Source organism: Bufo gargarizans, chromosome 1 (assembly GCF_014858855.1).
Source record: "Bufo gargarizans isolate SCDJY-AF-19 chromosome 1, ASM1485885v1, whole genome shotgun sequence".
Classification (NCBI taxonomy): domain Eukaryota; kingdom Metazoa; phylum Chordata; class Amphibia; order Anura; family Bufonidae; genus Bufo; species Bufo gargarizans.
In genome coordinates this window covers 548,362,003-548,387,407 of record NC_058080.1, presented here as the reverse complement: position 1 = coordinate 548,387,407, position 25,405 = coordinate 548,362,003, and the positions used below count along the sequence as shown (strand labels likewise).

Sequence of the window (25,405 nt, the reverse complement as noted above, 5' to 3'; positions counted from 1 at the left end):
ATTAAAATGGAAAATCTGCCAAAAAAGTGAAATTTTGAAATTGTATCTCTATTTTCCATTGAATCTTGTGCAACACCTAAAGGGTTAACAAAGTTTGTAAAATCAGTTTTGAATACCTTGAGGGGTGTAGTTTCTTAGATGGGGTCACTTTTATGGAGTTTCTACTCTAGGGGGGCATCAGGGGGGCTCCAAATGGGACATGGTGTCAAAAAACCAGTCCAGCAAAATCTGCCTTCCAAAAACCGTATGGCATTCCTTTCCTTCTGCGCCCTGCCGTGTGCCCGTACAGTAGTTTACGACCACATATGGGGTGTTTCTGTAAACTACAGAATCAGGGCCATAAATAATGAGTTTTGTTTGGCTGTTAACCCTTGCTTTGTTACTGGAAAAAAAATATTAAAATGGAAAATCTGCCAAAAAAGTGAAATTTTGAAATTATATCTCTATTTTCCATTGAATCTTGTGCAACACCTAAAGGGTTAACAAAGTTTGTAAAATCAGTTTTGAATACCTTGAGGGGTGTAGTTTCTTAGATGGGGTCACTTTTATGGAGTTTCTACTCTAGGGGTGCATCAGGGGGGCTTCAAATGGGACATGGTGTCAAAAAACTGTCCAGCACAATCTGGCTTCCAAAAACCATACGGCGCACCTTTCACTCTACGCCCCGCTGTGTGGCCGTACAGTAGTTTATGGCCACATATGGGGTGTTTCTGTAAACAGTAGAGTCAGGGCAATAAAGATACAGTCTTGTTTGGCTGTTAACCCTTGCTTTGTTAGTGGAAAAAATGGGTTAAAATGGAAAATTAGGCAAAAAAATGAAATTCTCAAATTTCATCCCCATTTGCCAATAACTCTTGTGCAACACCTAAAGGGTTAACGGAGTTTGTAAAATCAGTTTTGAATACCTTGAGGGGTGTAGTTTCTTAGATGGGGTCACTTTTATGGAGTTTCTACTCTAGGGGTGCATCAGGGGGCTTCAAATGGGACATGGTGTCAAAAAAACTGTCCAGCAAAATCTGGCTTCCAAAACCATACGGCGCACCTTTCACTCTACGCCCCGCTGTGTGGCCGTACAGTAGTTTATGGCCACATATGGGGTGTTTCTGTAAACAGCAGAGTCAGGGCAATAAAGATACAGTCTTGTTTGGCTGTTAACCCTTGCTTTGTTAGTGGAAAAAATGGGTTAAAATGGAAAATTAGGCAAAAAAATGAAATTCTCAAATTTCATCCCCATTTGCCAATAACTCTTGTGCAACACCTAAAGGGTTAACGGAGTTTGTAAAATCAGTTTTGAATACCTTGAGGGGTGTAGTTTATAGAATGGGGTCATTTTTGGGCGGTTTCTATTATGTAAGCCTCGCAAAGTGACTTCAGAGCTGTAGTGGTCCCTAAAAATTGGGTTTTTGTAAATTTCTGAAAAATTTCAAGATTTGCTTCTAAACTTCTAAGCCTTGTAACATCCCCAAAAAATAAAATATCATTCCCAAAATAATTCAAACATGAAGTAGACATATGGGGAATGTTAAGTCATCACAATTTTTTGGGGTATTACTATGTATTACAGAAGTAGAGAAACTGAAACTTTGAAATTTGCTAATTTTTCCAAATTTTTGGTAAATTAGGTATTTTATTATGCAAAAAAATTAATTTTTTTGACTTTTTTTTACTAGTATCATGAAGTACAATATGTGACGAAAAAACAATCTCAGAATGGCCTGGATAAGTCAAAGCGTTTTAAAGTTATCACCACTTAAAGTGACACTGGTCAGATTTGCAAAAAATGGCCTGGTCCTTAAGGTGAAAATGAGCCCGGTCCTTAAGGGGTTAATCTCACTCCATAAGTGTGTCAAAACTGAGCTTTTTGTGCATGGAGGCATATTAAAGCCATGCCCTTTTCCAGTTAGGCTATACCCCCTTTCTGCTAAGTCACATCTTCCTGTTGAACAAGGAATAAAAAGGTTAGAAAGGTGTCTAACTACTTGATAAATGCAGTGCAAAACATGTACCCCCGTTTTCGGGACCAAATTATATATATATAAAAAAAAAAAAAAAAAAAAAAAAAGCCACATTTTCAATAGTAAATCTGCCTCTATGGGGGAGATTTATGAAGACAGGAGCTTTCTGCTTCAGTCTTGATATCCCCTGCGCTGCCGGAGGATACACCACATTTATGTTGAGGCAGTCTGTGCGCCTAAACAGAAATCTATGGCAGCTCACAGCTGCCGTAGATTTCTGGCTTTATTTGCAACCAGTAAAGTGGTGTAAATGAAGATAAGTTTGTCTTGGCTGTTGGCCGTGCCCCTTTTTCACCCTTGTCCTGTCCACTTTTGGAAAGGTGGCGAGGGCGGCGCAAAAAGGTGGAATCTGATCGCTTGCAATGGGCAACTAAGCCTGTTGATAAATTTCCCCCATTTTGTAGACCTCTTCTCTAACATCCTATACTGCTGGAAGACGCAGATGATGTTACATTTATGTGCTTCCAACTGCTTAGAAATTCCAATAATGTGGAAGCTTTAGGCTAAATGCACACAATCAGGATTCTATGCAGATTTTCTGTGCAGATTTGCGTGCAGAAAATCCGCACCGTAGGTCATGTACATTGTATTCTTTGAGAAGTTGAAATTCTCATGCACACAATGCAGATTAATTTCCATGCAGTTTTTGACCTACGGTGTGGATTTTAAAATCCGCAGCATGTCCATTTATTTAATTTTCCTGTCCGGATTTTCCTTATTCACTTCAATGGGAACAGTAAAATCTGCACCAATTAATGTGGATTGACCGCACGCATTTCCCTGCGAACAACTGCAGATTTCAGTGTGGATTGTCCGCACATAAATCCTGAATGTGTGCATTTACCCTTAGGCCTCGTTCACACTTCAGTGTTTGGTCAGTGATTTCCATCAGTGATTTGTGAGCCAAAACCAGGTGCAGCTCTAAACATAGAACAGGAGCAGATCTTTCCCTTCTACCTAATGTCTATGGAGGCTCCACTTCTGGTTTTGGCTCACAAATCACTGATGGAAATCACTGACCAAACACTGAAGTGTGAACTAGGCCTTATAGTCTCAAACATGCCAGATTATCAGAATTGTTACTTTAGATAATTGAGGCAATATTCCCCCTCCCCAGATGATAAAACTGGATCTTGTAAAAGCTTGACATTTTTATTAAAAGCTATTTAGCTAGGAAGCCGCACTCTCTAACAGCCAGCACTAATATTAGTTAATATCTTGCCTCAAGATCAGTCATTAAAATAAAACCTTAGGCTCTGGTAAGAAAATAAACCAAGATGGCTGATCCCGTCACGTTACAAATCTCAGCATAATGATGTCCTCACGTTATTAGCCCTATCACTTCTTAATGCATGTTCTTAAAGCAAAACTAGAGGCTACAAATCACAGATCACTGCCGCTCAGATTACAGATAAAATACTGACTGTTTTTCCTACCCATTTGTTTTTTATGGCATCTGATGCATTATTGATGCGCTTGCTGCATAAATACCACCAAGTTAAAAAAACATGTTCAGAGACAAAGAGATATTTCCAACTGGTGATTGTGCTGTGGTTTGCACTACTGCAATTATTTTGGTTCTCTGGCTTTTGTGCTAGTTGATACAGTTGTTTCAAATAAGTGAATATGTTTTCGCATATTTCAAGCACCAGATATGTGTGTTATGTATATTTCTCCTTGGTTAACACAGACTTTTCTTTAGGATGAGGCGCTAGGGTTGTAGCTTAAACTGATAAGTGCTGGTTTTCCACTGAGTGATGTCACAATTTAGCATTGTGCGCTCCGTGAAGGTCACTTGTCCTTCTCCATCAATAAGAACGATGGTGTTGGTCCTAGAGACAAAGGGAAGAAGACACAAGTAAAATTCTGACATTAGAAAAGGATTTATTTTCTTTATTTATTTATTTACACATTTTAATGTTGCCTTCATGAAACACATAGGATAATGAATGATGAGTCAATATACTGTACATTATAAAAGACAGTGGGACAGATTTACTAGTCCTATAGTTGGGGTAGGCTTACACCGGCAGTGCAGACCTGCTCCAGATTTATCACAGAGGCTCAGGCTGGAGGATAAATTTGGTGCAAGGGTTGACATTTTTCACTGACTTTATACCGATTATTGGTTGGCTTACTTTACGACAGAATTTCACATTAGAATTGTAGAACAATTTTGGTGCAAAATGGGTCATTTTAGGCCATGTCCTTTGTCCACTGCCAAGCTAGAAGCAAGTAGATTTTTCTAAATCTAGATGCACCAATACAGCAAGGTCTAGGTGCACTCACATTAAAGGGGTTGTCTCACTTCAGCAAGTGGCATTGATCTTGTAGGGCAGCGGTCCCCAACCACCGGGCCGCGGCCGAGGACGGGGTCCTGGAAGATCGTTTGCCGGGCCGCGGCGATCAGGGCAGTCTTTAACACGGTACTAATGAAGCGCTTCATTAGTACAGGAGGACCAGGAAGCAGTGAAGGATCTATACTCACCGCTTACTGGTCCTCGGCTCGGCTAGGCTTTCGGCTGTGCAGGGCTGCGCACAGCGTGAGGTCGCTCTGTGACCTCACACTGTGCGCCGCGATACACAGCTGACAGCAGGATGAAGAGGATCGCAATGGTGACCAGGAGCAGGAGAGGTAAGTGTGTTTTTAATCTTTTTATTTGCCCTGGGGGCTGACATAAGGGCTGAAGGCTCACAGGGGGCTGAGGGCTGACACGGGGGGCTGAGGGCTGACACGGGGGGCTGAGGGCTGACACGGGGGCTGAGGGCTGACACGGGGGGCTGAGGGCTGACACGGGGGCTGAGGGCTGACACAGGGGGCTGATAGATGGCTAAAGGTTGGTGGGTTGATCTGAGGCATTGGGGGTCTGATCTGTGGTCTGATTGACATTGGGGTCTGTTTAGGGCTGTCAGCAGAGGTCTGATTAACATTGGGGGTCCGATTGCTGGTCTGACCTGAGGTGTAATGAATTTTTTTTTCTTATTGTTCTACTCTAAAACCTAGGTGCTTCTTATAGGGTGTAAAATACGGTCCAGTGCAGCAGAGACCAGGTTCCGCAGAGACCCTAGCCAGTTTATATAGTCGTTATATAGTGTTATATATTTTAATATGCACCTTGTGTTTTGTTATGCGCGTGAATCAGTCAGCGCCGACTAGCACCCCCTAAGCTCCGACTACCCCTAAGACCCCCCAGAACCCTGCCCCCTCACCCGGTCACTTGGAATATGGTCTTGCATGAAACTGGTCCTAGGTGTAAAAAAGGTTGGGGACCACTGTTGTAGAGAAAGTTAATACAAGGCACTTGTATTGCTATTGTCCATATTGCTTCCTTTGCGTGCTTGATTCATTTTTCCATCACATAATACGCAACCACCCTGCAGTCCATCAGTGGTGGTCCTGCACACTATAGGAAAAAGCGCTGGCCCGTCTGTCGGCCGGGACCATGAGAATGCCATGGGCTAGTGGTTTTTCCTATAGTATGCAAGCATGACCACCACTGATGGATTGCAGGGTGGTCTGTAACCATTGAAACGAGCAGTGTATAATATGATGGAAAAATGAATCTAGCCAGCAAAGGAAGCTATATGGATTATAACAACAGTGCCTTGTATTAACCTTGGCTACATGATAAATGCCATTTGCTGAAGTGCGACAACCCCTTTAATAAATGTGGGTCACTGCTGTTCATTTAGAAGGATGACTGGCATTAGAAAGATGTCAACATAAAGATAACCACAAAGGCAGCTCAAAAGTTACCTTGGGGTGAAGAAAATAAAGATCTGGCATGGTGTCACTTCAGAGCAGACAATCTACAGGGTGCATCTACAACATGTGATGATGCCACCGCTGTGTGACAAGCCTGCTAGTCTTTTTCTCATGATGGCATCAATCGCAGGGATGAATGAGGCAAGGCTGTCACAAGCACACTGTACCCAGAAGGTGATTAACTACTGTGATGTCATGCTGCTATGTAACAGCATCGCTTCCATTGTTTTGTAGCTTTAATCTGAGTCACAGCTCCAGAAGAGCAAGTGTCATTGTGCTGTGTGCCTACTGATCAAATGCTACTGGAAGAGGCAACCACGTCATGTCACATGGATACAGCATCAAAGAGGCCAAGAGGGAGGCAGGGGACAGAAGCATACTGCAGAGTTGATCAAGTCTGGTTTTTTTTCCCTTTAATTTTAATAACCGGTTGCAGTACATTTTAAAATATTGAATAACAGCTTTAAAAACGGGGTTTCAAACATTGCCTCTATTCAGGCTTTCCTCCATACTGCTAATTACATGATGTGAATAGCACGCACACTGCACTAGCTAATCTGATAATGCTTCGTCGCTCCTGTTCATGCTTGCTACTCCCATATTTTTTTCTTGAATTGAAAGGGAACCTGTCACCATGAAAATGAAGTATAATTTGAAGGCAGCATGTTACAGAGAGGAAGGAGCTGAGCAGACTGATATATTGTTTTATGGAAAAAGATACAGTAAAACTTGTATACGGTATAATTCATTTATATTCCTGCTCTTTCTGGGCTTTGACGTCAAGGAGAAGTTCCTATTAGTGATTGACCACCTTCCCTGTATGATAGTATATACAGAGATAGCTGTCAATCACTGATAGGACCGCCTCCTTGACTTCAAAGCCCAGAAAGAGCAGGAATATAAATGAATGAAATACTAGTTTTACTGAACCTTTTTCCCATAAAACTCCTCCTCCTGATCTATAACATGCTGCCTGTACCTCAAACACCAATGTAGCAGGGTCCCTTTAAAGGGGTGGTCAGATTTCCAATATTGATTACCCAATTACCTATCCTCAGGATGAGTCATCAATATCAGATCGGACCCCTGCCTGTTTGAACAGAATACAGCACTCCTGCGAGCGCTGTGCTCTCTTTACTGGAGCAGTTTTGGCTACGCTCTATCCCATTGTCCCAAGTGAATTTGACTGAGAAGCTGTAATTACACTGCTCACTGCTGAATACCAATGGCGGGCAGATAAACAGTGAAGAGAAGGCAGTGCTTGATGCAGCTGATCGGCAGGGGGTGCCAGATGTATCCACGGCCATCTGATATGGATGACCGTTTCTGAGGATAGGTCACCATGATGGGAAACCAGACAACCCCTTTAAAGGGAACTTGTCCTCCACTTTATGCTGTTCTTAAAGAGCGTAGCATAAACTAGTGAGTAAGTTGTAAAGTGATTTCCGAGAACTCTCTGTATAATGCTGTCAGAGTGTTCTGAACAAGATTCAGACTCATTCATCAGCTCCCACTCCCCCTAACTCTGACTGGTAGTTATCTTGTATGGAAAAGCTGTATAATCGGGAGCTCATGAATAAGATAGACTCTTCTTAGTGTGCACAGGCAGCAACAACATTAAGGGGTGTTGGAACTGATAAAATTGACATCTATGATACAGCTTTAATGCAAAGATGTTCCTTGATATCTTGAACTGAATCAGCCTGGGTCTGCTTGATATGCAAATGAGAATCATCAAAGGGTTCTTGGGGCAGGACACTGAAAGGAAGATCTGCCAGGACTGTCACATTCTGGGGAAAGCCCGACCCCCTGCTGGTATTTACTGCCCACACCTGTGTCAGCAAGGACATAGATGCTGGGATGGGGGCAGGGGTATATGATACAACTTTCTTCCTGTGTAATTACCTGCACTAACCTAACTCATAAGTAAGAGCAATGGTGACCTTGGTGACCTCTGGGACAAGACAAGTCTTCCTGGACTCTACAATCAAGAATGTGATTCGCTGAGACCTGCTGGAGAGGAGTGTTCTGAGTACAGAAGAAAAACCCATGGCATGTGTGACAGAGAGAGAATGGTGTAGCTAGCTCAAGGATCCTGACCCCCTCCAATCCCCTCTCCCATTCCCTTAATTGCATTTAGAATGTAGATATATCCCGATTTGTAAATAAATCCAACACTGAGTTAAGATATAGTTGTTCTTCAGTAATTTAAGGCACCCACAAAGCAGAGCACATTCTACAAGGGGGTCATTTACGATCAGAAACACGCCTATATTAGGTGTATTTCTGGCGCAGATTGCGCCAGATAACTCAACCTGCGGTCTAAAAAAGTAGTCGTGGTGTGGGCATTCATCATTTTCTACATCTGTTTTAGGCATAGAAAATGGTCTAAATGCAAGACAATGAGGAAGCTGGCTTACATTTAGACTGGTGCTGGATACGCCCACATAACTTTGGCGGATCCACTGCCAGCGCAGGGGCTTATTAAGACCGGCGTCTTAAAAATCCGGTCTTAATAAATGACCACCTATGTTCTTGGAAATCACTTTACAACAGCAGATAACCGACAGGTCACTGAAATCAGCGTGTCTCACACTTTTTTATAATGTTCTCAGTGAGGGCACCCTAAAGTGGATGACAGGTTCCCGTTGAACATTCTGGTGCTATTACAGCTAGTAATACGGACTGATAGAATCAACATTCTTAAAAAATTATATCTGTAATACATCAATACCTGCCTGTACACTTAAGGCTAGTTTCACACTAGCGTTCGGCTGTCCGCTCGTGAGCTCCGTTTGAAGGGGCTCACGAGCGGACCCGAACGCTTCTGTCCAGCCCTGATGCAGTCTGAATGGATGCGGATCCGCTCAGACTGCATCAGTCTGGCGGCGTTCAGCCTCCGCTCCGCTCAGCAGGCGGACACCTGAACGCTGCTTGCAGCGTTCGGGTGTCCGCCTGGCCGTGCGGAGGCGTGCGGATCCGTCCAGACTTACAATGTAAGTCAATGGGGACGGATCCGTTTGAAGATGCCACAATATGGCTCAATCTTCAAGCGGATCCGTCCCCCATTGACTTTCAATGTAAAAGTCTGGACGGATCCGCTCAGGCTAATTTCACACTTAGCTTTTTTTTGCCAATATAATGCAGACGGATCCGTTCTGAACGGAGCCTCCGTCTGCATTATTATGATCGGATCCGTTCAGAACGGATCCGATCGAACGCTAGTGTGAAAGTAGCCTAATACCGCACAATATGGGAGCATTGTAACGTTGTGTTGCAAAACTAACTTTTTTTTCTTTTAAAAATGGTGACAAACTCCAAGTTGTGTCATGTTCTGCTTGTTCCAAGAAAGTTATGGGGATGAAGAATTAGAGGCAATACACTTAACATACCTTGTTCCATAGCCTGGGCAACGAACACAAACTGCTGAATAGCTGCGTAGGATTGGCCGGACAAAGTCTTTTCCCTGTTCTTCTATAGCTGGGTCTGGTAACTGTCTGAGAGACAAATTCAGATTCTTGAGAAAATAATGTAAATGAAAAATACCCTCTTAATATGGTATCCAAGTGACTTGCCACCTATGGGCTGCCCTAGCCAAAATCACACAAAAATATGATAACATACCACTGGCTACTGGGAACACAGAGAATAAAGCAGACTTACAGTCTATGCACGAGGACTCAAACTATGGCCTACATTTACTAATGTTGGTGCACCATGATAGTTTCATAAATAGCAACAAATTTGGTACAGTTCACTGCACCTAGCTCAAAGAGAGGGTGTGGATTACCCGGAAAGAGGTATGACCTAAAATGCAACATTTTAGGGCAATATTGTGCCACAAGTCTGGCATAAAGTTCTGTTGCAAGCTAAGCCAACCAATAGTCGGTATAGAGTCTGTTCCTGCACCAGATTTATATTCCAGCCTGAGCCCCTGTGATAAATCTGGTGCAGGTCTAGACAGCCGGTCTAACCTTACCCCATCTATAGGATTAGAAAATCTGCCCTATGTGTCCAGTATATTCTTTCAGTGTTCTTATTAGCCAAAAAGAACATCATTGTCTGTGCCATTTTGGCTACTAGTTGTACAGATGTGTAGCTTCCACGGGGCAGCATATTAACCTGATGGATCAGCCTTAATATTCTCTGCATTATACCCACATGAATGGAACTAAATATTCTTACTGAACAGCACTAGAGGGAGCTCAGAGTACACAAGGACGATAAGTAAATTCACTGCCTGCACCAAGCTAGCACAAGAAAATACAAGACACATGGTAAAATGTTTCATATAGGACAAACAGACCTAACGCAAAATGTTTAGCATGGGTGTGACTGCCATCTTCAATATATAATGGTCAAAGAGCAGGAGATATTGTCTCCTAGTCTTTCTTATTTTAGGTTTCTGGTTAGAATTTGATTTGACATACATATATATTTTACATTGGTCCAGAGAAACTAATCTCTGTAACCCACACAGGGTTAGGCTAGGTTCACACCACATATTTCTAGCCTGGCAAAACATAATGTTTTTATTTTGTTTGTTTTTTTAATTTAATTTTCTAAAGCAGGAGGTAACAGGACACAAAAATGAGACAGGCTTTTTCTGCTCTCAGCAGGATTCAGAAGTATTGTGTATATACACTATATGGAATAAAGTATTAGGACATCTACATGAGCCTTTATGACATCCCATTCGAAATTCATAGGCATTAATATGGATTTGGTTCACCCTGTGCGGCTAAAACTGCTTCCACTCTTGGAGATTTTGGAGTGTGTCTGAGGGAATTTTTGCCCATTTATCATCCAGAAGAGCATTTGTGAGGTCAGACACTGATGGTGGATGAGAGGGCCTGCCATGGACTCTGGAGAAGTGGGATGAGTTCTGTGGCGTTCCGAATCATTTTAGTGTATATACTAATGTATTGATAAGCTTTTATTACATTTATTTGTTTGCGCAAATGCACCATTACAGCAATTCTGCCATTGTTTTTTGGGGCTTTTTTGCAGTTTACTATGATAGCAGATATGGACGCCTTTGTTCAGCCCCCAACTTCCACAGTAACACATCACCACTGTGTAATTGTGTCCTGGGGGATTAGAGTGACAGAAGAAGCCTCCTTCCTCTGTCAAATACTAGTTAAATAATTAGATACCGCAGTCGCTATTAAATGCGGCATCTGAGGGGCAAAATTGTCAGAATCAGCATTATCTGCAATCTTGGTAGTGGTGGCAGGAACAGGGCTGTGTAATACAGCTCTGCTTCCGCTGAAACCTCTTGGGTACCCTGGGCAGTACCTATAACATCATGATGGACATATCAGTCAAGATGTGGGAACTAGCACCCACTCATGACAGATATATCGGTCATTTGTCATTAACCCCTTAATGACCAGCCTGTTTTTGGCCTTATTGACCAAGCATTTTTCTTCCTTTTTTCATAGTTGCCTTCTAAGAGCTATAACTTTTTATTTTTCCGTCTATGTAGCTGTGTGAGGGCTTGTTATGTACGGGACAAATTGTAGTTTTTAATGGTGTCATTAAAAACTACAACTGTGGTACAGGACGACTTGTAGTTTTCATTGGTATCATTATGGGGTAAATTACGCTTTTTGATCACTTGTTAAAAAAACTATTCTATGGAGACTAAGAATAAATGAGCAATCCTGCGATTTTTTTTCACAGTATTCCCACAAGGAGACTATAACAGGCAATATTTAGATTGCTTTTAAAATACAATGCACTATCCCTATATATATCAGTGCTATACTGACATTGACCAGTGGGCTGCGCCAGAGAGGCACAGTCTGGTGGCAAACACTCAAAGCAAGCCTTTACACACATCAGCAGCCCGCGATTGTATTTGCGGGGTGCCGTTTACATGCAGCGGGCACCATTGCTTGCAGCATGTAAGGAGTTAAACAGCTTGCATTGGCACTCCTGCCATTCTGGGCTGTTAGAGCAGGAGCGCGGCTCTCATGTGAGGGACTGGTTCAGCGCTTAGACTGGGCCGCCGTGAAAAGGGGGCAGCCCAGCCTAAGGCCCATTAGTGACGGCTGTAAAAAGGTGTATTGGTGGTCACTAAGGGGTCAATTACAGCACTCAGAATTTTGTTAAATGCCGTTTTTGAAGCCAAAGTGGTTTTGAAAAGAGGAGATTCAGCATTTCCTTTATATGCATCCTCTGTTTATGATCTATTCCTGGCTCTGGTTTATGAAACTGCAACTGAAGTCCTGTAAACACGTAAACCCAGCTGTATGGCATCTGTTTGCCTAGTTTGTATCCTGAGTATAAAAAAAACGCAGGGAAATGTTGCTTGGCTGCTGCTTGAATGCAACATCAAGGAAATCACTGCCATGCTCTGCACCCCTGCTTACAGTCAACATCTCAAAGAGGTATTCCGGTTTATGATTACATTTATTTTAGAGAATAGGTCATTATACAATCTTCTAATATACATGTGTGTACATTTTTTTGCTTGCAGACATTATATCCGCACAATAGCCTCTCTCTAAAGAAAATAAATCCTACGGCTAATTTCAGTCCTGTAACATGCATCCATAGAAGATCTGAATAGGGTGAAAGATGGTGTCAGTCATGTGACCCTCAAGCCTGTCATGTGACCTCTGGCACTAAGCTTTCCGGATATCTAGCAGGCGAATAGTAGTTTAGAGCGATGCAGTACATATATATTTATACAGTATATACAGCATTACTGCCTGCAGCATGTCATGTCTGTATAAGTGGAGTTTATATCTTATTTTACAGTTAACTTTATTAAAAACATGAAAACATTACCTGGAGACAGGCAGCCATTTTACAAATCACACAGACACAGGCAGCCATGTAAACACACATACAGTGAAGTTGTTGTAGTAGCCACAGCGGTTTCCACCATTACTCCTGTGTAATATCCCATGGAAGTGTCCTGTGTGCTGACCCTGCACATGTATGTCATGTAACACTGCTGCTTACTAAATGTCAGTGGGGTGTCACATGACTCATTCCATGTTTCAGTTAGGCCATGGATGCATTACACAGGACTGACTGATTTAGGGCTATACCATTCTGCTGTGCAGATAGGGGTCAGCAACCTGATGTAAGAAGAGTATGTAAGTAAAATTTTAAGTACATGTATATTTGAAAATTGTATAATTTATATAAATATACAGTACAGACCAAAAGTTTGGACACACCTTCTCATTCAAAGAGTTTTCTTTTTATTCTTTATATATGAAAATTGTAGATTCACACTGAAGGCATCAAAACTATGAATTAACACATGTGAAACAACTGAAAATATGTTATTCTAGGTTCTTCAAAGTAGCCACCTTTTGCTTTGATTACTGCGTTGCACACTCTTGGCATTCTCTTGATGAGCTTCAAGAGGTAGTCACCTGAAATAGTCTTCCAACAGTCTTGAAGGAGTTCCCAGAGATGCTTAGCACTTGTTGGCCCTTTTGCCTTCACTCTGTGGTCCAGCTCACCCCAAACCATCTCGATTGGGTTCAGGTCCGGTGACTGTGGAGGCCAGGTCATCTGGCGCAGAACCCCATCACTCTCCTTCATGGTCAAATAGCCCTTACACAGCCTGGAGGTGTGTTTGGGGTCATTGTCCTGTTGAAAAATAAATGATGGTCCAACTAAACGCAAACCGGATGGAATAGCATGCCGCTGCAAGATGCTGTGGTAGCCATGCTGGTTCAGTATGCCTTCAATTTTGAATAAATCCCCAACAGTGTCACCAGCAAGGCACCCCCACATCATCACACCTCCTCCTCCATGCTTCACGGTGGGAACCAGGCATGTACAGTCCATCAGTTCACTGCTTTTAGAGTCCATCCGTTAGCTGTTTTTTTCTTGCCATAATACAAATTCTAACAGTCTATTCAGTAGGACTATCAGCTGTGTATCCACCTGACTTCTCCACAACGCAATGATGGTCCCAACCCCATTTATAAGGCAAGAAATCCCACTTATTAAACCTGACAGCGCACACCTGTGAAGTGAAAACCATTTCAGGTGACTACCTCTTGAAGCTCATAAAAAGAATGCCAAGAGTGTGCAAAGCAGTAATCAAAGCAAAAGGTGGCTACTTTGAAGAACCTAGAATGACATATTTTCAGTTGTTTCACACTTTTTTGTTATGTATATAATTCCACATGTGTTAATTCATAGTTTTGATGCCTTCAGTGTGAATCTACAATTTTCATAGTCATGAAAATAAAGAAAACTCTTTTAATGAGAAGGTGTGTCCAAACTTTTGGTCTGTACTGTATATATATTTTGCTTGAAAAAGGCTCAAGTTTAGAGCCGAAACGTTGCACCACCTGGATGAATAAAAGGTTTACTTTTATCTATTGGAGTGCCGCTCGTTTTTCCGATATATATATATATATATATATATATATATTGAGAAAGGCTCTAATGTTGAGCCAAAACGTCACGTATTCACATGGATGAATAAACTTCTTGCATTTTTATATTATTTGAGTGCTGCCTTTTTGCCATTTTATACACACACACACACACACACACACACACAGGTGATTCTCGGAAAATTTGAATATCGTGCAAAGTTCATTTATTTCAGTAATGCAACTTAAAAGGTGAAACTAATATATGAGAGACTCATTACATGTAAAGCAAGATATTTCAAGCCTTTATTTGTTATAATTTGTAGGATTATGGCTTACAGTTTAGGAGAACCCCAAAGTTACAATCTCAGGTACCCTTTGCTCAGGGGGTATGGATTAACTAGCTGACTAGAGTGACACTTTGAGGCTAAAATATTGAACCTTTTCACAATATAAATTTTTTCAGTTGCATTACTGAAATAAATGAACTTTTGCACAATATTCAGATTTTTCGGGTTTCACCTGTGTGTGTATGTGTGTATATATATATATATATATATATATATATATATATATATATACACACATACATATACACATACACACACATACACACACACACACACACACTGGAATACCCCTTTAACTGTGACTACATTTACATTTAAACTTGAAAATAGAAGGAATAGCTGCACACTGCACTTCTGCTTGGCTTGATCTAGTAAGACTGCTACTTTTAGAAAAGGTTGGCCTTCTGGAGACCAAGGGAAAGAACTGCTGCTGTAGCACTTTCATAAGAAAATGTAGGTCATTTTGTTCTTACGGTTCTTCATTATTCATCACTTTAATAAGCTCCTGTACTAGGTCTTCTCTGGCAATGTCCTGGCTCTTTTTGATGATGTCAGCAAACAGATTCTTCCCATGTTGGAGTTTCTTCCAAGGGGTATCTAGCAGGCTGCAGCTCAAGCCGTACACTCCTGCAGAAGATATAAAATGTAAAAAAAAGTTGAAATACGATACCAACAAATGGAAATAGTAAAGCATCAGAATGTTTTCTCAGGTAACTAGGGTTTCATAGTCTTAGGCTGGTATTACACCAGGAGATGAAACTGCCACCTGCTCGTCATCAAGGAGACCCATGTATTACATGCAGTGATCTCCTCCACAGTATGCGGAGGAGCGATCGCTAATGCCATCGCTCATCCTCATACAGGATCATTATTTGTTGCAAGCAGACTGAGACAAGACACCACGATCTGCCGCCGGCTTAAAGATTGCGATTTTACCGATGAACGAGTGTTTGCTCATTCATCGGGTAATCGGTGGCAGCTTTGCACAGGCAGATCATCTCTAACATGCGTGTTAGCGATGATCTGCCCGACTATCGCCAGGTGTAATACAGCCCTAACTGTATTCATGATATATGTAGTTTAATATGACTGATTCCCAGCTTCACATCTGAGGTATAGGAACAGAAAAACCGCAGCACTGCATCTGGCATATGCCGGACAGCAACACTGCCCAATGGATCCCACCGACTATGCTGGGGTTTGTCAGCATTCTGCTGGACAAAATACAGCTGCAGCAGAGGTTTTTTGTCTGGTATTTTTGCCAAGATCTGCAATGGAGGTTCCTGCTGAAACCTACACTGCAGATGCCTTACCTAGAATATTAATGAAATACATCGTATTGCTCACCCTTCACCATACATTACATACTACATTACACCAAGCTTCACATATTAATAAAAAAAGCAACAGAGAAGTAATATGGGATGGGAAAAGGGAATATCCAGGTAACATTTGGGCTACACTCCTGATTTAATGGGTCTCTTAATTGTTATGGCAACCACTCTGAGTACAATTTTATCATGGAAGGTACATCCTGAATTCTGAACAGGGTGACAAGCTATTAACACTGATCTATATTTTGCCAATGTTGTGCAAAATCAAAGGAATGTGTCATCAGAAAATGTTTGCTATAAACCTGTTTTCATAAATCCTGAAATATTGAGGTTTTAACGCTTGTCACTGGGGCACACTCAGGAAAATATTTCCTGCTTTTTGTACCTACTTTTATCTTTGCTGTGTAGACCAAGGCAAGGCGAGCAGAGTAATTCTCATTAGAGGGGGATATACCAGACAAGGCTTGGATGTTGGTGCAATGCTGGGAAACAGATTGCAGAGAGGATTGTGTACATACTGATATTCAGCTTCCCCAGAGGAGGGGCTGTACTCCAACCTTTCTGGAATTGTCTACACTATATTCAATATGGCATGAAACCTTTTAAAAGTAAGAAATAATAAGCTACAATATCAAACTAAAATGTGGAGGTTCACTTAAATAAGCTATCAGAGGGCATGCTGCTTTCCAACACTATAAAATGCTGGCAGTCGAGGGAGAGGGCAGCCAGCGATGATGACATGACCCTGCACCTACAGCGGCACGGCACAGACTGAGGGCAAAGGGTTTTGCCAACTACTGCCTCTTTTCCTGAACCTTGAAGTAGTGATTGCCAAATGAATCTCCAGAAAGCACTACTGCGCCAACACTTCAAGAATATAAGCATGTGGAGGACAATTGCCTAAAAAGAATACTAGGATATGGTTATTGACACAAATTGGGTCCGTTTAGTAAAATGCTGTATTCTGTTTGGAGTTTTCTTTAAATGGGCTGTAAAGAATGGGGGACCCACTTGTCCAGACCTGTAAAGGGAAGCTTAATGAACTGCTTCCTGGCGCTGGCTCCTCGCATCTTCTCCTTCCGGCCTGTGATGCTCTGCTGGGTTCCATTGTTGTAAACATCTGGTTTGACATTGCTGCAGCGGAGACTGGATCCCGTTGCGTCATGACGTAAGGGGAGCCGGTGACCGCTGCAGTCAGTGATTGGCTGCAGGCAATGTCAACCCAGATGTTTACAGAGAGGGAACCCAGCAGAGCATCACAGAAATGGCGGAGAAGGGATGGGGAACCAGCACTGGGAAGCAGGTAAATAATCTTCCCTTCACAAGTCCAGTCAAGTTGAAGAGGGGGGTGGGAAGCAAACCCCCACCCCCACACTTGCACAATACCTTTAGGGTACTTTCACACTTGCGTTAAACTTTTCCGGTATTGAGTTCCGTCCTAGGGGCTAGTTTTATCCTAATGCATTCTGAATAGAGAGCAATCCGTTCAGGCTGCATCAGGATGTCTTCAGTTCAGTCATTGTATGGTATTTGGACGGAGAAAATACCACAGCATGCTGCCGGATCCAGCATTATTTTCCATTAAAATGCATTACTGCCGGTTGCGGCCCCAAGTGTTTCAGAAAAACGGATCCAGTTTTGCGGTCTGTGCATGCGCAGACCTTTAAAAATGTGAAATAGATAAATTCCGGATCCGCTTGTCCAGATGACAACCGGAGAGACGGATCCAGTATTGCAATGCATTTGTGAGACAGATCCGCATCTGGATCCGTCTACAAATGGTATCCGTTTGCATACAGAACTGCCTGCCGGAATCCAACAACGCAAGTGTGAAAGTACCCTTAAAATGAAGTTTAGATTTACGTAAGGCTACAATCTAACTTTTAATGGATGACTAGATGGAAACAAGTAACAATTAAAAGTTAAAAAGAATGTAATAGAAATATAATGCTTCACTTCATAAATTGGTGCCGTATCCCCATGAATACAATGTGAGACAATCTGAGCACAGCAACATCTGCTCTGCTTGTATAGGTTTTCCCCATGTTCATTTCTTCACACATTCCAAAAACACACTTGCAGGTTTGCCGACTTCCTATGACCTGGCTCAAATATTTACCTATGATCGGAAGAAGGAAATTAAAGGGGTTTTCCATTCTTTAGATATTGATGGAGGAGAAAGTGAATGGGAGATGAGCTGCAGTACACCAGCACAGTAGACAGAGCCATCTGCTTCCGTCTCCATCCACTGGTTTCCAGTGCGGGCAGGTGTCATGTGATGGACCCCCATCGATCTGATACTGATGACCTATCAAGTCATCAAAATTTATAGAGTGGAGGACCCCTTTAAATGAATGATCCACTGGGGAAGGGAAAGAAGAGTGCTTACATTCCCTGTACATGTACTAAAAAAAATGAGAGGCAGTAAAAAGAATCAATAATAACCTGAACTGAAGTTAGAAAACCAAATATTTTATTTGCTCAGTATTCACCCGAGCTTGTATTATTGCATTGTGATTTCCATTACCTTCATGAGTACTATAAATGCTATCAGACATTTCACTGCGTCATGTTCTAGCACTCTGAACTCAAGCCTGTCACCTCAAATAGAAGAGAACAAGAGTTGCATGCACAATGCACTTGACTGTCTTTGGAGAGCCACAGTTAACCATTAAATGTCAGTCAGTGCTTTCGAGTGTAACAGAAAGGAATGACAATGTGTAATGGATCAGCATGGGATAGATTTCAAAAGCCAGCTAGTAAAAACTAAAAAAACTAAAAAAATAACTCCTCTGATTTGGGAGTGAATTGCAACAACAGGGGACATCTGTGATGGAATGTGAAGCAATCACAAGAAAATCCATATTGGTCTTGAGCCTTCTTTTCCTCATCTATTTGAGTCAGATAACATTTTGCACTTGAATTGGATGTCCTTTCAATGACTCCCCAGTTAATCTTGCATCATTTGGCATGCTATAAACATACTGAGTTTAGAGAGAGCTAGCCTAGACTGTAGGTGTCTTCCCTTGTACGTACATTAACCCTTCACAGAGACAACAAGCAACCATAATCTAACTGGAAATGCGATGTGTCATCAGAAAATGACCTATTGTTTATATAATGTTTTTATACTAAACATTTCAAAAATAATTTTGGCGACGTTATTTTTTCCATGTCAATATCTACACAACATCTTATATTTTCACACTGGCCACTAAAGCCTTATAATAGATGACACTTCTTGGTCTGTTCAAATCACTTTAATGCCATTATCTGCTTATCATTAACAATAGAATTAGAATCACAGATATCACCTTTATATATCGATAACACAGGATCCACCATTTACTCTACTCTCTCCTGATCTCTGTACCGATCGCAGTGCATGCCTAGAAAACCCACCCACAGAAGTGCATGCAGTCCCCTCCTGTCCATTGTGTCTATGGCCCTTGTGGCTGCTGTAAAGCACATCACTAAGGGCTCTGTAATTGCTAGTAAAGGGCATCTATCTGCTGATTTGTACCTATGAACCTGACTGACCTGTTGTATGTGCACGCCTGTCCCTGACTTCTACTAAAGTCAATACAAGTTCAGAGACCACTGCAGTTGCAGAGAGAGCAGAGCTTCTAGGTTTAACAACGCCCCAGTTGCTCCTAGAGGCTCATCTGCATATATTAAGACATCATTTTCCTCATCAATGTAGGCACATGTGAACAAGGGACTAACAGATGCCTTTGGCTGCCAAACGCACATGAAACAGATCAGGTCGTGTCAGGTACAAATCTGCTGACAGATGTCCTCTAAGAACATTTCAGGCAAGATGGCAGCCCCCAAAATTAAGTTCGGAAAACAGAATAAAAAAAAAATCTGCAGTCCGAAAATAAATAAAAAAAAGAATAGGAAAAAAAGGGATCCAAAAAATAGCTGTTACCAAAACTCTGGTCGGCCGACAGTTGACTCTCCAGCATACACACACATAAAGGGTGAGGGGAGTAAGCTGCTGCTAGACACCTCTGTTGGTGGCTTTCCTCCCCGAGATCAAAAGGATCAGGCATGATGAACTAATACTGTAGGGATCTGTGTGTGCACAGGGCCAGCAACAACAGACATCACTGGATTCAGCTGTCTTAGAAGTCCAAACTCTAAAGTTTATTTTGTATCCAGCACAAAACAAGGCATTCAAGTTATATTAGCACTTGGGGTGAAGCCATGGCACCAAAATAACACAAGCATTAAATCAAAGTCCTGGCCCGTCTGGGCGCTAACCAAACAGTGGATTCTACCTCACCTAGGTACAAATTCCATGTAGATCAGACTATTTGTATATATTTTTTTTTTACAGGAGACAGGTCTACCAGCGTCAAGGCTCTGACCCAGACTGACCGCCTGTGGCCTCCATTTATTCCTCAGTAACAATCCCAGTGACTACCCCTCCGAACACCTCACGCAAGGAGGAATAGCTATATTGGAGTGAGTTGGAATGGTAGGACCCTCTACCTATTCTACAAAGTCTGAATAAACCAGTTCCAGCAGACTATACTTTTGTGAAACCATACAGCTTAGTTTTGCATTCCTTTTATCTCACCCATCTGAGCAATTTGGGGCGAGATATAAACTCCTTCCAGTACTTCACTAAAGACACTGTTATAGCACACTCAACTAAATCGATTTGCGGACTTCACAGCACAGGGATGCAAAAGATGTGGAGAACACAACCATGTGCTGTCCGCATTCGTCTGTTCCGCGGCCCCACAAAAAAGTAGAACATGTCCTATTCTTGTCCATTTTACGGACAAGGATAGGACAGTTCTATAGAGGGCAGGACGTTCTGTTCCGCAAAATGCAGAATACACACAGCCGGTATCCGTGTTTTGTGGATCCGCAAATCGCGGACCGCAAAAACTGCAATGGCCGTGTGCATGAGCACTAAAAGCGACTTTGTGTTAGTATGGAAAAAGGGGAAGGCTGAGACATTTTTGGGCCTGCTTAAAATTCTGAACTTCAGATGCTACAACTGTGGTATTGAAATGTAATCTACAGGAAGATGCCAGCAATGGCTGTGCACATCTCTGCTCATGATCGGAATAATACCGTATTTAGAGACTCCCTATGAGCGAATACAGGATGATAAAAATGTCCCAATAATAACTTTTGAGGATGATAATCGGTTTGGGGAGAAGTCCATTTTGGAAAGCACAGTTTTACTTACACAAAGACGGTAATGTTTGTAGATAGAGGTTTACTAATGAACTCTCCCCTAGCAGCAAATGGGATAAGCTATTATATAAGAGTTTAATGAAGATAACTGGGAGATCATTGCAGTCTAATGAGGGCACCAATTACAGAATGCCAGAAAGTTAAATAGGTCAGCAGATCAAATGCACAGTTATGGAAGCATAAATGGCTATTTAAGAAGGCTATTCTTTTGGAAATATAACATACAATATGCAGCACAGGCTCAGTCAATGAACTCCCCACAGATCAATGAAGATCACAGGAAATAACCCGCTGGGAGAGTTCTCAAAGTTTAAAACTTTCATTTGTAATATTTGTTGTTATGCAGCTACAGCATCCCTGGAACCTTCTCTGATGTGTGACTATTTCTCATCCTATTCTGTGATGAACATTAAACCCTTCACCCCCAGAAGATTTTTCATTTTTGCATTTCAATCCCTTTCCAGGCCCATCACTTTTTTTTATTTATTTTTTTGTTCACATAGCCCAGCCGTATGAGGCCTTGTTTTTTTGCAGGGCAAGTTGTACTTTGTAATGGCACCATTTAATATTGCATACAACTTCGAAAAAAAAAAAAATCCAAATGGGGTGGAATTGGAAATATAAAAGCAATTCTGCCACCGTTTTATGGGTTTTGTTTTGAAGACATTCCTCCAGGTCAGTACGATAACAGCAATACCACATTTTATGGTTTATATTGCATTTTATTACTGAAATAAAATAAAGATCTTTAAAAAAAAGATTTTTTATTTTATTTTCTTTGCCATATTCTGACCCCAATATAACTTTTTTGTAGTTATGTGTATGGAGCAGTGTGAGAGCTCATTGATACCATTTTGGGGTGTATATTACTTTTTTTAAATCACTTTTCTTCAACTTTTTTGGTGGGAGGTGAAGTGACCAAAAATTGGCCATTTTGATTGTCAATCCCGTATGGGTTAAATATTTTCATAATTTAATAATATGGGTGCTTTTAAATGTGGTGATGCCCATAAGCAGGGGAGTAACAATCGCGGTTGCAGAGGGTGCGAGGGGAAGGGGGCCCACTGCGCTCACATGTAATGGGAGCGCTCTGACGGGGCCCGGCATGAAGTACAGTAAAAACACCGGGCCCATACAAGAGGGGGCGCAAAGGCAAGTGTGTGTGTGGGGTGGGCACATACTCACCCGGCAGTTCTTGTCACTGCCGGGCTGTTGTCTCCAGAGTGAAGCAGGGAGCTCTCTCCGCTCCCTGCTTCACTTTTCTTCTGAGCTCCGGCGCTCCCCCTGCAGGCCGCACATCGCAATGCTGGCTGTGGGAGGAGCGCCGAAAGCCCGGGAATCGGCCAGCAGCGTGATGGGAGTGCGGGAGCGTGTCATCAGGGAAGAAGGTAAGTATGTGTTTTTCCCCCCATAGAGCTGCAGACTGGAGGCAAAAGGGGGGCCACAACAAAAGTGAGGGGGCACAAAAGTGGGCATTTTTACTGAGGAGGCACCTAATCTGCCATAACTACTTTGAGGGGGCACCTAATCTGGCATAACTACTGTGAGGGGGCACATATGTGGACATAACTACTGTGAGGGGGCACATATCTGGGCACTACTACTGTGAGGGGGCACATATCTGACCATAACCACTGTGAGGGGGCACATATCTGACCATAACCACTGTGAGGGGGCACATATCTGGCATATCTACTGTGAGGGGGCACATATCTGGCATATCTACTGTGAGGGGGCACATATCTGGGCATTACTACTGTGAGGGGGCACATATCTGGGCATTACTACTGTGAGGGGGCACAAATCTGGGCATTACTACTGTGAGGGGACACATATCTGGGCATAACTACAGTGAGGGGGCACAAAAGTGGGCATAACTACTGTGACAGGAACAAAGGTGGGCATAACTGCTGTGAAGGGCCACAAGTAGGACATAACTATTGTGAAGGGGCCACAAAGTGGGCTTCATTACTGTGAGGGGCTACAATGTGGGCATTAGTACTGTGTGGTAGCACTTAGGGGAAATGTCCTCGATTACCCTGCTATACATTGGCATGGCTCAGTCTTAGAGGCCAGCACAGTGCCCCCTGCTGGTGATTTCACAGGGGCAGTCACCATCCCTATCTTATGTGATTATTCTTTTTTTCTCTGTCACCACAGGGATCTTGTTCTGGATCCAGTGGACGTCACGCCAACGCCAGCGACACCCTGGATGAGGTAGGACCAGATTTTATTAGTTAGGACTGGGTGAGTGTAGCAATGCATTGGGCTTAGTGTAAGAAAAAATGCCGCCTCTTTGAATAATGATAGGCATTGTAATATTAATTTCAGCAAATACATTTATTTTTCAAAAATGTACTGTCTTTTAGATATACTGTCCTTTCCACCCAGGATTCCCCTCCTTATTTATCCACAGTTGCCCATGGTTACGGCCACTGCTGCAGTTCAGCGGGGGTGGCCGCACTTGCACTGCTCTGCCAAGACATTTCACATGGAGGACAGCTGGGTTCTCATGAGCAATCAGGCTGGAGCATGTGCAGTAGCTGACATAGAGCAGAAGAGGACGGAACTAGCGCATGCTCAGTAGCATCTGAGCGTCCTATTCTGCTCTAATGTATTAGGCTACTTTCACACTAGCATTTGGTGCGGATCCGTCATGAATCTGCACAGACGGATCCGTTCAGATAATACAACCGTCTGCATCTGTTCAGAACGGATACATTTGTATTATCTTTAACATAGCCATGAAGGATCTGTCTTGAACACCGTTGAAAGTCAATGGAGGATGGATCAGTTTTCTATTGTGCCAGATTGTGTCATAGAAAACGGATCCGTCCCCATTGACTTACACTGTGTGTCAGAACGGATCCGTTTGGCTCACTTTCGTCAGACGGACACCAAAACGCTGCAAGCAGCGTTTTGGTGTCCGCCTCCAAAGCGGAATGGAGACGGAACGGAGGCAAACTGATGCATTCTGAGCGGATCCTTTTCCATTCAGAATGCATTAGGGCAAAACTGATCCGTTTTGGACCACTTGTGAGAGCCTTAGCAGACACAAGTTACCAGAGCACTTATCATGGCTGTCACGGAGTGTTTGCTCTAAGGTGATCTGAGTTTTTTGAAGCACGGAAGTCCTGGAGTAAGGGGGATGGAAGCCTAATACACAGAGCGATGTCTCATTTCTCACTCAGCAGCTAGGGCAGGGGTACTGAACTGGTGGACCGTGGTTGCCAGCTGTCCAGACCCCTGCATGTCCCACATAACGTTCAACTCTATCTGTGTCTGAGGACGCAGATCCATTTGAATAGAATGGTGAAGCAGGGAGCCGGGAATCTAAGGTGGCATAACCCTTTGAAGGAGGACATCTGAGTGGCAAAACTGTGAGGGGGCCACTAAAGGGGACATAACTGTGTTGGTGGGGGAGGGAAATTAGGGGAATAACTGTCTGGGGGCCATAATTTATATGGGGGGCTTCACTGTTTGGAGGCACTTGAGGGGGCAGCACTGTGGGGGCATAACTTTGTGGGAAGGAGTCTAAAGGGGGCGTGTGTGTGTGTGTGTGTGGGGGGGGGGGGGGGGGGGGCATAGTAACAGATGACCTGAATATGTATAAATATACAGCTACGATATATGGTGTAGTAGAATAGTGGTGCACTATATTGTATTATGCTATATATAATATAGTAAAATAACGGTGCAGGTAAACAGAGTACAAAAGTAAATCTATATAAAAAAGAGAAAGGGATACTAATGTAAGTGTATATGAGAGAAGAAAGAAACAATTCAATAAGTCCCCACGCCTGCATAGCCCATAATCCATCGAATAGGCAAACCAGGATCTGCAGACACACTAAGTATAAGTGCATGCGCAGAACCCTGGGAGAAAGTATTGCGAGAATATCCAGTTTGGAAATAATGAACAAAGTCCGTACACATGGACCAATCACGTAGTAAACTAGCAGGAATAAGATCGCGAGTAGAAAAAAGTAAAAGTTCGGGCGCATGCGCAAATCTCCATCACTATGCCACGTTAGAATGCATCATATGACAATGATCCTCTGTGGCCTATTAGGGAAAAGGAGGCGCGGTAGCAAAAGGGGAGGGAAATGATGATCTGGTAGATTATTGGAGCATGGAAACATGTGACCAAATAGGAGTAAACCCCCATCACTATGCCGCATTAGAATGCATCATATGACAATGATCCTCTGTGGCCTATTAGGGAAAAGGAGGCACGGTAGTAAAAGGGGAGGGAAATGATGATCTGGTAGATTATTGGAGCATGGAAACATGTGACCAAATAGGAGTAAACCCCCATCACTATGCCGCATTAGAATGCATCATATGACAATGATCCTCTGTGGCC

The 25,405-nt window shown here is 42.6% G+C and overlaps 1 protein-coding gene across 3 annotated transcripts in view; it reads right to left on the bottom strand.

Moving 5' to 3' along the window:
• Positions 1–2,944: 2,944 nt before the first annotated feature.
• LOC122924476 (transport and Golgi organization protein 2 homolog) overlaps positions 2,945–25,405 on the bottom strand; it is a 197,181-nt gene continuing 174,720 nt past the window's right edge. For all 3 annotated transcript variants that reach the window (XM_044275585.1, XM_044275587.1, XM_044275586.1), the window contains 3 exons: positions 14,962–15,115; positions 9,174–9,278; positions 2,945–3,847 (listed from right to left, as the gene is read on the bottom strand). In XM_044275585.1, the coding sequence (XP_044131520.1) occupies positions 3,727–3,847; positions 9,174–9,278; positions 14,962–15,115 (380 nt within the window). In that variant the 3' untranslated portion in view covers positions 2,945–3,726. The remainder of the gene's footprint in view (positions 3,848–9,173; positions 9,279–14,961; positions 15,116–25,405) is intronic.